At 36.8% G+C, this 16,838-nt stretch overlaps 1 protein-coding gene across 1 annotated transcript in view; it reads right to left on the reverse strand.

Moving 5' to 3' along the window:
• Positions 1-14,164: 14,164 nt before the first annotated feature.
• Positions 14,165-16,838, reverse strand: part of ahr1b (aryl hydrocarbon receptor 1b) — a 50,917-nt gene continuing 48,243 nt past the window's right edge. Inside the window, exon 11 of the mRNA XM_048168591.1 lies at positions 14,165-16,606. Coding sequence (XP_048024548.1) covers positions 16,445-16,606 — 162 coding nt within the window. The 3' untranslated portion in view covers positions 14,165-16,444. The remainder of the gene's footprint in view (positions 16,607-16,838) is intronic.

The raw sequence follows: 16,838 nt of genomic DNA on the forward strand, positions 1-16,838 counted from the left end.
CATTAAAAAATCCCCATTTTCACTATCAGGGCAATAATTAAGAATTTCCAATCAACTAAAGATGTTACAAATCCACTTGGAAGGGGACATGCGATCACAGCTGGAGAACTGCAGAAAATAGTTGTCTTGGGGTCAGAAAGCCTAAAAAATAAAAATTCAAACAGCACCTACATCACCACGTTGTTTGGGAGGGTTTCAAGAAAAATCCTCCTCGCTCATTCAAAAACAAGCTCCAGCATATGCAGTTGTCAGATATGACTGGAACTTCAGATACATGAGATTCAGATACATGGCATCATGGATTCTGTCAAATACCAACAGATAAAAAATCAATACTTGACCGCTTCTGCTAGAAATCTTATAATGACCTGTGGTTGAATCTTCCATCAGGACAATGATCCAAAACAAACATCAAAACTAACACAAAAATGGGTCACTGAGCACAAAATGAAGCTTCTGCCATGGCCGTCCCAGTTCCCTGACCTTAACCCTATAGGAAACTGAAGTCGAGAAGCACCAGCATAGAGCAGGGAATTTGAAGGATCTGCAGAGTTTCTGTATGAAAGAATGGTTTCTGATCTCGTGTTGGAGAAAAACATTTATTTCATAAAGAGATTTTTCGCTCATTTTCTTTTACTGTAATGAAAGGTTAGGTTTTGTGATTTTTAAAATAAAAAATTAAAAAGGCAGATTTATTTTCACAGGCTTCTTTGTTCATATTTACCAAGGGGGCCAATAATTGTGAAATTCTGTAATTCTGTTTGATATATAAATTTTATAAAAGCTGACATTTCCTAGCAGGCTTAATTCTTTTGGAAACCAATAGAGAGGTGAATTACTGTAGTGACTGATTGAATCTGTTGTTATGAACATTACAATCGAAACAATTCTCAAAGTACATCACAGAATTTCCAACACAACGTGAATACTGCATTAGTTTATTGAGAATAGAATTATGGATTAGAACGGAACTCCCTGTTACTGTCATGTAATACTGTGCCATGTAATACCATCATGGCGCAACTTTGTTTCTATGACACTGGAAATACAATAACAATAAATAATTTTCAATAATTTGATTTGAAGGGTACATAAGATGTTAGGCCAGAATCAAGCATCGGGCCACAATGGTTCTTAGTCACCTACTTTCGGAGGCCTGCATTGGATTATGATAGCGCCAGCCAGCCCTTTCATCAGCAGGCTCTTACAGCAAACTGAAAAATCAATTGAGCTGGAAAGAAAAGAGAGGCCAGAGAAATGTAGTTGAACTAATAACTATTGACAGACTGATGGCAGTTGAGAAAAAGAGAGAAAATGAAAAGGTGTCTTGAGTAGCAACAGTCTTTCTTGGGGATTTGGAGTGAAGTGGCCATGAAAACACTGAAAAATACCAAGGACAATGAAACAAAATGTCTAACTATAGCTGACCCAGACTCAACTCATTGAATAGCCAGAGTGAGCAGCTGCTGCCATTTTCTCAAACTGATTAAATGGCTAATGCTAGCACTCAAAACAGTGCTATTGTTGTTGACGCAGATAATTGAGGAAAAGAGACCCTTGAGGAGTTTGGGTTCAGAACAGGAACTTCAGTTAACTGTGAAAACAACCCAACCCTGTTGAAAAGGTATGTTTTGAAGCATGGAAGCTGTTTAAGCTGGTTTATGCTGGTCCTTAGCTGGATTGGGCTGGTTTATGCTGGTCATGAGCTGGTTTAAGCTGGTCAAGTGCTGGTTCTAAGATGGTCCTGAGCTGGAGCTAGTTGCTTAGGACCAGCACTTGACCAGCTTAGAGCCCTGCACGGGCCACAAATATTGGCCCTAGCCCGGCCCTGGCCCCAGACGCTCAGGCCCTAGCCGGCCCGTGTCCGTCAGCTTGTCAGAGTTTTCGACCTGAGCCCGACTGGAGCCCGTTTTTTTTTTTTTTTAAATCCTCTCCATAACGCAGCCTTTGTTGCAGCCATTAAAATGTTCAGTTTTGTTTTTAATTGCAAAGTAGTTGTAATCCTTTTCATTTCTTTATTAAGTTAATTTAGAAAAATGTTTGGAGCACTTCTTTGTTTATTAAATTTAAGTTTGTTTCTTAAAGTGATGACCGAAGCGGCCGACAGTGAGTTGAGCATGTTTGATCGATTTAGACTCTCAAATCAACACTTGTTCAATAAAAGCCATAGATATAAAACACTAATATAAACATATCGCAATGTTAGTTTAAACATTTATTAGCACTACCACAGTAAAAAGCTACTTTTTTACAAGCTGAGGCGGGCTGCTCTGCTGCTCATAACAGCGTGCGGAAAAACAAAAAACAAAACTGGCTTAAAAACAAAATTACAGGTTGTCTTACCTTACTGTGCATCAAAATCAAAGCTTCACTACTGAACATGGTCATTTTATTTTCAAATGAAAAGCGAGACAACATGCTACAGCCAGAAGAACACTCTAGAGAAAGAGAATCGTGAGAGAAAAAGCACGGCATCCACATTGGAAAGTTTTAATAAGGAATGCTCATAATTGACTAGTTAACTGTTAACCAAGAAGTTGGACCAATTAATACTATCGGTTAGACGGTTTAAAAAGAAAACAAACTATAAACATATAGCTATAGACGACAAATCCTATAAACGGTAGCCTAGAACAGAACCATAATAAAAAATAAAAGAACATGTCGCCTACCTCTCCAATTCGGCACAAATCCAAATGTTTCCATATTCGTGATTTGAATGCTAAACTATTATTTATTATGTAAATTATAGGCTTTGTACTTCGCTCGCGCTCTGAGCCTCTGAGCTATGACGTGAAAATCGGCACGAAGCCCGGCCCGTGGGCCGTAAATAAGTCGGGGCCCGTCGGGCTCGGGCAGAAATGCAGGGCTCTAGACCAGCTTAAACCAGCTCATGACCAGCTAAGGACCAGCATAAACCAGCTCAAACCAGCTTCCATGCTTCAAAACATACCTAACAAGCATATGCTGTTTTTTTCAACAGGGAAGTTCATTACTTTGTAAGAAAAATCGCTGTTGATAGCACACTTTAGTCCAGAACTAAACTTAATCGGTGTCTGGGAAACTGGCTTTGCGGTGTACATATTTATTGGGTAACAAAACTTTAAATAGATGTGCAACATTGTTAACACGTCGTGAAGAGATGCCAGGCCTGGGAAAGCGAAAGGCTCAATAGAAACATCATTTTCCACCAATGTAAATGAACCGCAGGGTGACAATAAATGGTTGAAATCTTTCATTTTTTCTCTGTTTTTTAGGGGGTGTGTTGCGAGGGGACGTGACAGACAGCCTTGCGTGAGAGTCAAGCGGACAATGAACAGGAGCCTGCGGGTTCCTGGAGAGGAGATGACTTGACTCATCCGCACTTCCAAACATGAGCAGACACCTCAGTCTGGGGCCAGAGCCAGACGAAAGAAAGAAAGGCAACATCCTTTTTAAAAAAAAATAAAATACCGTGGTGATACCATGGTATCAGATAGCAATACTATGGTAGTTTGATAAATGCCTTAATATTGAATGATTACCATATTCGTAAAATATTAACCTTAGGTACTTCAAAGAATACCATGGTATTACCACGGTAAACATTTTTACAAGCTGACATTCACTTCATTGAGTTTTTAGCAATCTTTAGCTTCCTAAACTACACATTTAGTCTGCGTGTTGCTGCTTGTGTATATTACAACAGCTATGATGTTCACTTACATGATACTTACAAACTTTGGTATCAAATCAAATCCAAGGACAACACAACTGTATATTCAGGAATAAAATCCACTAAATATGAACCAAAACTGCTCATTTAGACATTAGCAGGCATTAGCTTGGTAGCTAGCTACATTTTACTAGCTGCTAGCTGCCAGGATATAGCAATGTCCCATGGTATCTGACCATAGTATATATAAAAAAATCAAGGGTATAATCATGGTAGGCCTACCATGTTCAAAAACCATGGTAAAATCCTGGTACTTTTCTGTGGTTCGTGGTAAACATGATCAAAGAGTTTATCCTAAAATATTTCAATAAAAACAATATTTTACCATCTCATAGCTGTGCGCATCTGAAAACTGTTTGTAGCATCTGAAAATAGTTGTATGTTTTATGACAAGGGCATATTTGTCTGACATTTATTAGGGCAATAAAATGATTTCTGGAAAATGTCTAAATGTAATTTGTCTTGAAATAATTAAAAACTCCTCACCCCTGCTGAAATCTGGCCTAGGTGGTAGCTGATTTAAAATGGTTATAAGCTAGCCATTTATGATCATTGGCTGGTCTGATTAGCTGCGGTTTAGAAAGACATGAGGGTGAGCAAATTATAGAAGTTTTTGGTTGAACTTTTCCTTTAAAAGCAGTGAGCACATTACTAATAAATGCTAAATGGCCTGAATGATCGTCTTATTTAATATTAAAAGTGATCACACTGCACTTTGAAATGACATTTATGTGCTTTCAACCACAGAAAAAAGAGACCAGTCAAATTAATGAACTACCCAATATATATGTGTACTAAACGTTAAGGCCTGGATTCACAGACAGGGCTTAGATAAAGCCAGGACTAGGCCTTAGTTAAATTAGGACATTTTAGTAGCTTTGTCCCAAACCCATAAACTTCGTTCTTCGTCGGATCACAAATTAAGATACTTTTGATGAAATCTGAGAGGTATCTGATGCCTCCATAGACAGCAATTTAAAGACCACTTTCAAGGTCCAGAAAGGCACTAAAGACATTGTTCAAATAGTCCACGTGTTCAACCTTATTTTTTTTAAGCGACGAGAATACTTTTGTGCATGAAAACAAAACAAAAATAACAACTTTATTCAACAATATCTTCTCTTCTGTGTCATTCTCCTACGCTGTTTACTTTAAGGGCTCATTATTGGCCGACGCTGTTCATGTGAGCAGCATGACGCATGCGTGTAATGCTGACGCTGGAGCCGGCCAATAATGACTCTGCGTTCTGACGTAGAACCTGGAAGTTCTGAACATAAACAGTGTAGTGTAATTTTCATTTTTGGGTAAACTAACCCTTTAAGCTTTGTCTGTGAAACTGGAAGATAAGAGTTTCAGTGTTGTTAGCTTAGCTGCATGCTAACACCACCAAACTCTAGTAGAGTCATTTCTGAGTCAAGTCCGCTGTGCGCTTCCCATTTAGGGAGTTCTAAATCAGTCATTTAAAGGCTCACTTGCACTTACTGCTCCCTTAGAGGGAAGCTAGCTAGTTAGTTAGCCACCCACACAATTTAATCAAGCATAATCACCAATTGTACAGTTTAACTGACCACACTCATGTGGCATTATATGCTTCACTTTTTTATTTATTGACTTAAAATAAGTTTTATATTTGTTATGTTGTAGAACTGTTCTTTTAATAGTATTACATTTATAACACCCTGACCAGGCCTATCCACCTATTTTTTAAGGTAAGAACAAGCGTTGACATTTGAATGTACAAGGCAAAACACTCCGTTATTCTGCTTGATATTGCATACTGGTACTGGTTACCATATTATTTTAATGTATTATCATAAATCAAGCATTCTGTGTTAGTTCAGGCAGGCCTCGTAGTCAAGCTCCACTATCAGCTGATTCGCAAATTCCAACCCCACCCATATCAGCTGATCCGATTTCTATGGACTCCATTGGCAACTCTAAAATAAGGCACATTACTTAAACGCAGCTTCTATCTCTCTGCTTGCTTGGCTGCTTCCACTGCACGCTGCTTGCAACCTACCTCCTCCCCAGCTCCTCCTTAAAGGGATACTCCACCGTTTTTTCATATTAAACTATGTTATTCCCTTAACTAAGACGAGTTGATACATACCTCTCTCGTCTCAGTGCGTGCACTAAATCGCTCTGTCTTGCGGCGAAACTTTGTTAGCACTTAGCTTAGCCCAGTTCATTCAATAGGGGCCAAGCAGAGAAGCTACCAAACACCTCCACGTTTTCCCTATTTAAATACAGTTACTCGAGTAGTGTAACTCGACCTAGGACGGTGACACAAAACAAAACGTTGCGCTTTTCTAAGCGTGTAAAATGGATAACTATATTGTATGGCGGAATACCATAGCCGGTGAGAGGACTTTTCACGAGTGAAGATATTACTGCGCCAAGTCAAAGTGCTCCCGAGCACTTGCTATGGTATTCCGCCATACAATATAGTTATCCATTTTACACGCTTAGAAAAGCGCAACGTTTTGTTTTGTGTCACCGTCCTAGGTCGAGTTACACTACTCGAGTAACTGTATTTAAATAGGGAAAACGTGGAGGTGTTTGGTAGCTTCTCTGCTTGGCCCCTATTGAATGAACTGGGCTAAGCTAAGTGCTAACAAAGTTTCGCCGCAAGACAGAGCAATTTAGTGCACGCACTGAGACGAGAGAGGTATGTATCAACTCGTCTTAGTTAAGGGAATAACATAGTTTAATATGAAAAAACGGTGGAGTATCCCTTTAAACTTGTGTCTAACTTAATCAGTGTCATTCTGTTGTCATTGATGCATGCTCTGTTCTCAATAGGGGGATTTTGTGCTGCTCTCCCAGTTTAAAAAATGGGAGGTTGTCCTCAGAAGCTGCTGCTGTTCCCAGTCTTGGCGTTCATGGAGCATGTGAAAAGGACGGGGAATTTAGAACAGAGCCATACCACCAAATTGTAACTTTAGCAAAATATGCCAATAATAAATTGACTATAGTTTGTCTCTTGTAATTTTTGACTTAAAAGGTTAGTTCACCCAAAAATGAAAATTCTGTCATTTATTACTCACCCTCATGCCGTTCCACACCCCTAAAACCTTCGTTCATCTTCGAAACACAAATTAAGATATTTTAGTTGAAATCTGATGGCTCTGTGAGGCCTTCATAGGGAGCAATGACACTTCCTCTCTCAAGATCCATAAAGGTACTAAAAACTAGGGCTGTGTATCACCAACAATGTCACGATACGATACGCATCACGATACTAAAGCCACGATACGATACGTATCACGATATGGTTCAATTTAGAATTTAAATTTATTTTGAGCAGAGTTTAGTAACAGTAATATGTGTTTATTGAATAACCAGTGTTATAACAGTCGTGATAACTGAAAAACTATTTTGTTTTTGTCATTAAAAAAACCAATGATTTAAATTAAATATAAAAAAATTGTCACAAAAAAGCTTCTTTTAAAGTCACTCCCTCAGTAACTGAATTGACAATTATAGTGACACTGAAGCATATCAACAAAGCTCAATGACTAATTTCACTTGCAACAGTAAGTTGACTGTAAGAAAACTAAGTTGGTTAATTATATCGGCTATAATATTATAATAATGTCTATACTGCCTGTTTTTTTTCCATCTGTAAAAATGATTTTTTTGGATATCAACTCAAAATATGTTCTAGAACAACATACGTTTTTATTAACGTGGTCTACAAAATATGGGCTACATGAGTTTACAATACACACTTAACAATAAGGTTCATTTATTAAACATCAGATAATGTATTAACATGAACTAACCATGAGCAATACATACTGTATTAGTTCATCTTTGTTAATGTTAGTTATTAAAAAATACAGTTGTTGATTGTTTGTTCATGCTGGTTTACAGTGCATTAACTAATGTTAACAAGATTTAAATGATGTGATGTGACCGCAAAGGGCACTTTCACTTTCACGATCAAAGTGCATGCCACTGATAAGCATTGTAAATGCAGTATTACAGTATAGCTACACATACCAATTAAATGCGCATGTCTCCTCTCGTGCGTCCTCCCCACTGGACGAGGCCAATATCACTTTCGTTTCGCTTTCAGATATCTCTATTATATATGTCATCACTGCTTTTACCTTTCTAGATGTAATTACCGAAATCAAAACAGTCCATAAACTATATCCTCACGAAAACTTAAGTCAAGCCAGCTCGCGCGTCAACCTGAGAGATCGGCCTCCAAATTTCTCGGTTTCTAAATGGACGGTTTGGCTTGATTGACAAACGCTAACGTTCGGGCATGATTTATATACCATCGACCTGTCCTAAAACGTTAGCACGCTTTGATCGATGATTTGGAGATTGCGTGTTTCTCCGTTCGAGAGCGCATTTCCTGTTCACATTCGCGACAAAACTGCTGATTATTTACGAATGAAAGCTCACAGAAACGTGAATGTGTGCTTGCATTGCTTGCTAGCGTCAATTGACATCACGTGATTGGCTAGATTTAAAAGCAAGACAGACTCGATACGGCAGCTGCTGTATCGATACGCGCATCGTCAGGAGTTCATGACGATGTATCGTTGTATCGATATTCTGAGCACAGCCCTACTAAAAACATATTTAAATCAGTTCATGTGAGTACAGTGGTTCAATATTAATATTATAAAGCGATGAGAATATTTTTGGTGCGCCAAAAAACACAAAATAATGACTTATATAGTGATGGCCGATTTCAAACACTGCTTCAGGAAGCTTCGGAGCGTTATGATTCTTCTGTGTTGAATCATGATTCGGATCACGTGTCAAACTGGCAAACTGACTTTGGCGCTCCGAACCGCTGATTCGACACGCTGATTCATTTATGCTCAGAAGCTTCCTGAAGCAGTGTTTTGAAATTGGCCATCACTATATAAGTCATTATTTTGTTTTGTTTTTGCCGCACAAAAAATATTCTCGTCGCTTTATAATATTAATATTGAACCACTGTACTCACATGAACTGATTTAAATATGTTTTTAGTACTCACATGAACTGATTTAAATATGTTTTTAGGAGCCATAGGATTTCAACTAAAATATCTTAATTTGTGTTCCGAACATTAACGAAGGTCTTACGGGTGTGGAACGGCATGAGGGTAAGTAATAAATTACAGAATTTTCATTTTTGGGTAAACTAACCCTTTAAGTGGTCCTGACTGAATTATAAACAGTCTTCTATTCCTTCTCCTTACTCATTTCCAACTCTCATTTCCCTCCCTCTCTAGCCCCAGGTCACTTCCTCTTCCGGTTCAGGTCTTTCTGTAGCTGTCTGGCTCCATCTCCAGGGTTCTCTGTGCCCCTGTCTCTTCATCTCTGTTTTGTCTGCTTCTGTTGCTAAGGCTAAAGGGAGACAGCAGAGAGTTAGAATTCCTCTTGAGCGGCTGATCACGTCACAAGCGTGCATAAATCACACATAAATCTGTATTTAGAAGCTCTACGGCAATCCATGCACTACTCATGACAACAAAAATATAAAATGTAATGGTTCTGAGTTTGCTACAGTTTTCTAGGTAGATTTAACATTGCATTGTACGAGGAACAGTCTGAAATTTTGTTTTCTTGGTGAATAATCTGTTTTAGCTTAACTAGAATGATCCCAGCTGCTTCCTATGGCACTTGCTGAATTCTTCAGGTGGTAGTTGATTTAGTCTCCTGTGGCGATCTAGCCCACCCCTACATGTTTGTTTGCTTTCAGCCAGCCTGTTCTTCACACCATGCTAGGTGTGAAAAGGAGCCATTTCGTCCTGTCCATGGCACGATCAATACAGACTTGAGGATAAAAGCACTGAGTGGGAATGTTTGAAAACTGGTGAGCCACATTTGCGTGTGATGGCAGCATTTACACCAAGCCGGATCTCCCCAGTGAAGTTTGAACTTGAATAGGAATTTATTTTAAAGGTAAACTAAAATGAGTAAATAATTGTATTCAATGGGTAAATGTACACTTTGTGGCACAATTTTTACCACAAAAATGGAGGGGAAAAATAACCAGTCCCTTACTGCACACCCCCATTTTGATAAGTGAGGCATAAATGACATACCCAAAATAAAAAGGTTGCAGCCTAAGTCATTCTGAATAGACACATAACCAACACATATTATTAAATAGCATAGTAATAATATAACATATATCCGTCTTTCGGATGAGACGTTAAACTGAGGTCCTGACTCTCGGTCATTAAAAAAATCCCAGGATGTCCTTCAAAAAAGAGTAGCGGTTTACCCTGGCATCATGGCTCAATTTGCCCAATGGCCTCTGTCCTTCATGGCCTCCTAATCATCCCCATATACTGATTGGCTTAATCTGTCTCCTCTCCACCAATAAGATGGTGTGTGGTGAGAGTTCTGGTGCAAAATGGCTGCCGTCACATCATCCATGTGGATGCTGCACATTAGTGGTGGTTGAGGAGATGCCCCCACTTCCATGTAAAGTGCTTTGAGTACCCAGAAAAGCGCTATATAAATGTAACAAATTATTATATTTAGAAAGTTTACAGTTCAATACTCAGAATTACTCAGACCTTTATTAATATGGAGATATATAAGATCAAACATAAAAAACAAAAATATTAAGAATATAATTTTTGAATGTATAAAATATATTACGTGCATGTGGTGTAACAACTTATAATCAAGTCTGCTTATGCTTCATTTAAAATCTGAGGATAACATCTCTAAAACTATTAATTTTATTAAGTATTTCCTAAGACATGTCATGTGAGTTTTTAGAGAAGGCTGATAAGATGCTAATAAAATATTTGATTGCCCTGTAAACACCTACTTGCAGTCTATTGTCTAATGTCTGACGAGGAGAACCGCTCAATTTACCTTCTATTGTTCTCACTCGATGAACCTTTCACACCTCTGCCGGTATGAGACTTAATCTTCATTATTCTTTTATCATTATTCTTTTGTTTGAATTCAGCTGTTATTAGCCTTTATTCTGACATTACATGGCTTGTCAGTCTACACCACCTTGATCCCACTATACATTAATTCACCTATTTTTCACATTTTTAGAGTTTTTTTTTTTTACTGAGCGACATACACAAAAGTAAAGATTCATAAATCCAAAACTATAGCAAGGAGTACAGAAGAGGATTAGGGCAAAGCAATAATAAAAAAATAAAACCATCTCGAGATTAAAGTTGTTAAATTTCGAGAAAAAAGTCGAGATAAAATGTTGAGAATAAACTCGTTAAATTACGAGAAAAAAACTCGTTGAATTTCGAGAAAAAAGTCGAGATAAAATGTTGAGAATAAACTCGTTAAATTACGAGAAAAAACTTGTTAAATTTTGAGAAAAAAGTTGCGATAAAATGTTGAGAATAAAGTCATTAAATTATGAGAAAAAAGTTGTTAAATTACGAGAACAAATTCGTTAAATTATGAGAAAAATGTCGTTAAATTTCGAGAAAAAGTCGAGATAAAATGTTGAGAATAAAGTCATTAAATTAACAAATTTATTCTTGTAATTTAACGAATTTGTTCTCGTAATTTAACGTCTTTTTTCTCGTAATTTAATGAGTTTGTTCTCGTAATTTAATGACTTTATTCTCGTAATTTAATGACTTTATTCTCAACATTTTATCTAGACTTTTTTCTCGAAATTTAACAAGTATTTTTCTCGTAATTTAACAAGTTTATTCTCAACATTTTATCTAGACTTTTTTCTTGAAATTTAACAAGTTTTTTCTCGAAATTGCTTGGCCCTAATCCTCTTCCGTAAAGGAGAGTCAAAAGGTATGTATTGTTTGAAAGAACACCTTTTAAATTATTTTTAGAAAATATAAATTACATTACATTTGGACATTTTCCTGCTGAGAAACTGCTGATAAAACAGAAAAAATATAATTTTTATTATGATTTTTCATATCTTTCTTATCTGACATGAAATTACTCAGAAAGGAAATAAGATCAGAGAAAAATCTGGAATTTTGTGGTGATGGCATAAAGTATTCAAAAGTTACAGCATTTGGAACCAACTTTGCCTTTTTGTTACACCCCCTAATGGGCATTTTTAAAATTGTTCCTCCATGAGGAATATCTTGTGATCAGTGCAATGGATTATGTTGATTTTGGGCTCATTTTAATCAAGAGTATCTGCTGTTTCATGAAGTGAAAATGCCACGTGAAATGAAAATATTTTGCAAATGTAAGAATAAATGAATATTTCTCCAAATATGTGCACTTTTGGACTAAGAGCCCTAATCTTTTCTTCCCTACTGTGATGTATAGAGTGCCCCAGGGATGACGCGTTTTTGTAGGCCAACCCGGAAGTTAGCGGCGCACGGGTTCCCTCGGTTGAAAGCCTATGCATTTTTCCCATAGACTTTTGGAAAATCGCAGAAAATAAGCTCTGTGTTTAACAAAGGGTTATGACACTTACACCTTTTGTCTATCAAGATAGTCTTTACAAGTTAACACAACATTTATACATTTTGAAGCCTAAATAAAGTTGTCAGATATAAAAGCTAACAGTAGGCTATAAACGGACTACAGCACACCATGGTCGCGGATCAACGTCACCACCGCCAAGCTTCCTCAAACTGTATTTAAAAAAACAACTTTATTTAAAAACATGCTCGCTGATTATAATCTGTGCTGTTATGAATACTTATCCACTTTTTCATGAGAAATGTTGTCCAAATGTCCCGTTTTTAATGATGATGTCTAAAGTCCCCGCCAAAGGAAGTAGTCCCTTTTAGGAATTTGTTAGCAACCACCGATTTTAAGACACAGTAAAAGTTTAAAAAATCACAAGTGGGTTATAACTGGTGTGTTTTATGTCATAGATCAAAACGTGAACGTATTTAGAGGCTTTGTTAACAACAGACCTTATTTCAGGCGATTTAGCAAAAACCCATTAAAAAACCCATAGACTTTACGGCGTTGGAACTGGAAGTCCGAAAATGCTAACTCGCTTCCGGGTTTTGCCTACAAAAATGCGTCATCCCTGAGGCACTCTATATCAGAGTGAAATGACTTCTCAAACTAGAAAAAATGTAGAACAGGAATTTTGTCAGTGGGGTGATTGTATTGTTGAATTGGTTTGCTATATAGTGGTGCAAGTATGACAAAACTTTATAGGCCAAAACATGGAAACGATTTAGCCTTTTAGCACTTCTGGTTCCATCGTGCCGAAGTCAATGTGTTTTTTGAATGGAATTCCGGTTAAATGGCTGAAATAAGGTCTGTGGTGCAGGGACGTGCACAGGAATTTTGAGGGGCAGTTGCTCTGACCTAAAAAAAAAAGGGCACTCCCCTGAACTAGTGGGACCATGGTGTAGTTCGTTTATAACCTACCTTTAGCTTTGTACTTCTGGCAACTGCATTTAGGTTTCAAAATTCATAAAGGTTGTGTTCACCTGTGAAAATTATCTTGATGGACAAAACGTGAAAGCATCATAAACTTTTGTTGATCACAGAGCTTGTTTTTTTGCAATAATCCAAAAGCCTATGGGAAATAGGAACATGCTGTGCTCTCAATTCAGGGGCTGAGTCCTCCAGAGGTCGCATTTGAAGACTGTATACGTCATCGAGTAGGTCTCATTTAAGAAAAAGTAACTGTTAGATTGCAAAGTAATAAAGAAATTAAAGTATTTTACACCTCACGAGGAACAGTCCATTTTATTACGGTTACTTTTCTTAAAGGATTAGTCCACTTTTAAATACACTTTTCCTGATAAATTTACTCACCTCCATGTCATCCAAGATGTTTATGTCTTTCTTTCGTCAGTCGAAAAGAAATGAAGGTTTTTGAGGAAAACATTCCAGGATTTTTCTCCTTACAGTGGATTTCAATGGCTACCAACAGATTGAAGGTCAAAATTACAGTTTCAGTGCAGCTTCAAAGGGCTTTAAACGATACCAGACGAGTAATAAGGGTCTTATCTAGCGAATCGATCGGTCATTTTCGGAAAAAAATACAACCGTTTATGCTTTATAAACAAAATATCGCCTTGAACGTACTTTCCGCTTCCGCATTCTTCAAAACGCTTACGCTGAATGTTCTACGCCTTCCCTATTCTACTTACGGAACGAACGTGGCGCCAGTTTCGTTTTTTTCCGTAACTTGAATAGGGAAGGCGTAGGACATTCAGCGTAAGCATTATGAAGAATGCGGAAGCGGAAAGTACGTTCAAGGCGATATTTTGTTTATAAAGCATAAATGGTTGTATTTTTTTCGAAAATGACAGATCGATTCGCTAGATAAGACCCTTATTACTCATCTGGTATCGTTTAAAGCCCTTGAAGCTGCACTGAAACTGTAATTTTGACCTTCAACCTGTTGGTAGCCATTGAAATCCACTGTAAGGAGAATAATCCTGGAATGTTTTCCTCAAAAACCTTCATTTCTTTTCGACTGACGAAAGAAAGACATGAACATCTTTGATGACATGGGGGTGAGTAAATTTATCAGGTAAAGTATATTTAAAAGTGGACTAATCCTTTAAATGAAATCGAATTGGGACACAGCTATTGTCAATTCTGATTTCATGGTGACTCATGGATGACACTGTGTTCGTCTGGACACACCCATCAATATGTCCAGCCTAAACGTCCTGTTGCAACAGGAAACTTGGCCCAGTTAGCCTGTGCTGGTAGATGCTGTAAATTTATCTAGGTATAACTCCTTGGTTTCAATATAAAATAAATAAATATTGGGATCATAGGAATAGAAAATTGTAAATAATGTTAAATACGTAATATATGCAAAATTTGAAAATAAGATTCAGAAGAACTTAATAGTGAGACCTGTTGTGATTGCACAAATTCTTTAATTAAAGGACCAAATTGTACATTTCAACAAGCAGTCAAATGACAAAAAGACAGAACTGCATATGTACCTATCATCTCAGCTACTTTCAGTGTGTTAGAATATTAAAATAAATCCGAATGTGATAAAAAAAAAAAAATCAAATATGAAGAAAAAAAACAAAACAACCCAAAACAAAACATGGCAAACCATTGACATGGATGACATAATTTCTAAACAAATATTAAAACATTTAAATTCTGGAAAGTAAAATTTACCAGTATGGCACCATGTTATTTTCATATAAAGTGTAAAACTTTTTCTTAAAATATACAAACAGAACACATTACCTGAAAAAATTATACAATATTTACTCCAAAAACATCTCTCTAGAAGCCTACATCTTGTGCTGGAGAAAAAGTAAAACCTGGTTAGGTTGCAGTGCTCTTTCAAATAGTGCTTACAACAATATGAAATATTTTTTTTGACTATTTACAAGCTTGTACTCTTTAAACAGTTTTGTAAATGATTGTCATATTATTTTCTCATATACGTGTTAAAGAAATTTTGAATCCATAGTCGAGCCAGTGGTACCTCTTATAAGAAATGTCTGTAAATACAGTATATATATATTTATTTAAAAAAGAAACGTAAAAACAAAGAGGCTGGCCTGGAAGTTCATTTTCTCTGTGACTTCATAATACTATAACAATTAAAAATATTATTCAATAAACACCTTGCAGCACCATATTTTTTTCTTTTTTTAAAACTGCTTTACAATATACTCAACACATTCAAAAATGTAAGCTTCCAGAATCTCTTTTCATGGACAAAAGAAACCTGCTCTTGTGCAGACAAGTTAGTAGTCTAATGTCAAAAGCATAATAATTTGTATTAGTTAACCATGTTAAAAATCACAATATATTGTACAAGTTGGCATGTACAAAATGATTTAAGAAATTTTACTACAATTGAGACAAAACAAAACAAGTCGTATGATTTAACCTTGCTAAATTTGTAATGTATTACATGTTGGCTTTTACTCCAATTGAGGCAAATCAACCAATTAAAATCAATACAACATGTACAAGTCAATTGTATGTACAAATTTTATGACTTTGTCAGATTGGTTAACTAACTTGAATTATTATGCCTTTCTCGTGAGACTGGGTTGGTTCTGGAATCACTATACACATGAACACCTGTATCTAAAAGGTAAGTTGATTTGTAAAGTTGATGTAGAATCATCTTTCCAAAATCTAATCTCACAAAATGTAATAGCGAGAAGGGTTCAGATCTACAAGTGACATCTACAGAGGACTCTTTTTCGTACTGCTAACTGCTTTATCATTGACATCTCACATATATTTTTTTCTGTTAAACTGTCGGAAACACCCTTGCTTTTTTCATAAATAAATATGCATCCCAATCTCCTGTTCATATAATCATCAAAGTCATTTACTGCGTTTCAGGACAATCAGTTTTGCAAGAGCTATATGTTGCATATGCTCTCAGTGTGATTTTTAGTCACGCAAGCATGATTTTTATGAACGATTTACACAAATTTGTGCTGCTCGTGTTCATTGAATGAGGCCCAATGATTGCGATTGACGTCACAAACACTCACACGTGCATATGCACAAAAATACATGTCCAATCTCAAATTGTGATCAACTACATTTGCCAAAAATGTAAAAAAAAAATCTCACAAAGCAGCAGTAAATAACAACACTCACAGAAATAATCCAAACATAATCGGAAATAATATAAATGAGAATGCTCTCACATTATGTTGGGTGGAGTATTTGATATTCCAGAGGTCAATCTGGCTCATTTGAATTTAAATTATTGTAATTCAAGTTGGTAAGGAAATCAAGTCTTTTTTATGTTTTGTTTGACAGTCTTCCCGTGATTCATAGCATCTCTGTACGGACTTATCTTTACTAAGTGTGTTCAGAGGTAGAAACCAGTGGTCTGAGGCTCTGGGGGAGGTGGGAGTGGCTCAGGAAGGGGGTGGGGACTGTTGCTGGGTGTGGCTACTGCATTGCCATTGGGAACCAAACAACTTCCTGTGTAAGCCACACTAGTGGAGTTGAATATAAAATCCGTCTCCATCTGGAAACAAACAAAAAAACAAATGTTAGAAGTATTTAGCTAGCTAAAAGTGAAAAGGTAGGTTCATGCCATGTCGTAATTACGAGATTCCGACTTGTAAAAAGCATTTACTTCCTTTAGGAACCCGCAATTACAACTAGTAAACTCTGAATTTTCTGAGAGCTCGGACTTGTACCACATCACCGCTGTACCACCTGACCACTGCAGATTCATTTTGCCAATTGATAGTGTT

Source organism: Megalobrama amblycephala, linkage group LG2 (assembly GCF_018812025.1).
Source record: "Megalobrama amblycephala isolate DHTTF-2021 linkage group LG2, ASM1881202v1, whole genome shotgun sequence".
NCBI classification, from domain to species: Eukaryota; Metazoa; Chordata; class Actinopteri; order Cypriniformes; family Xenocyprididae; genus Megalobrama; species Megalobrama amblycephala.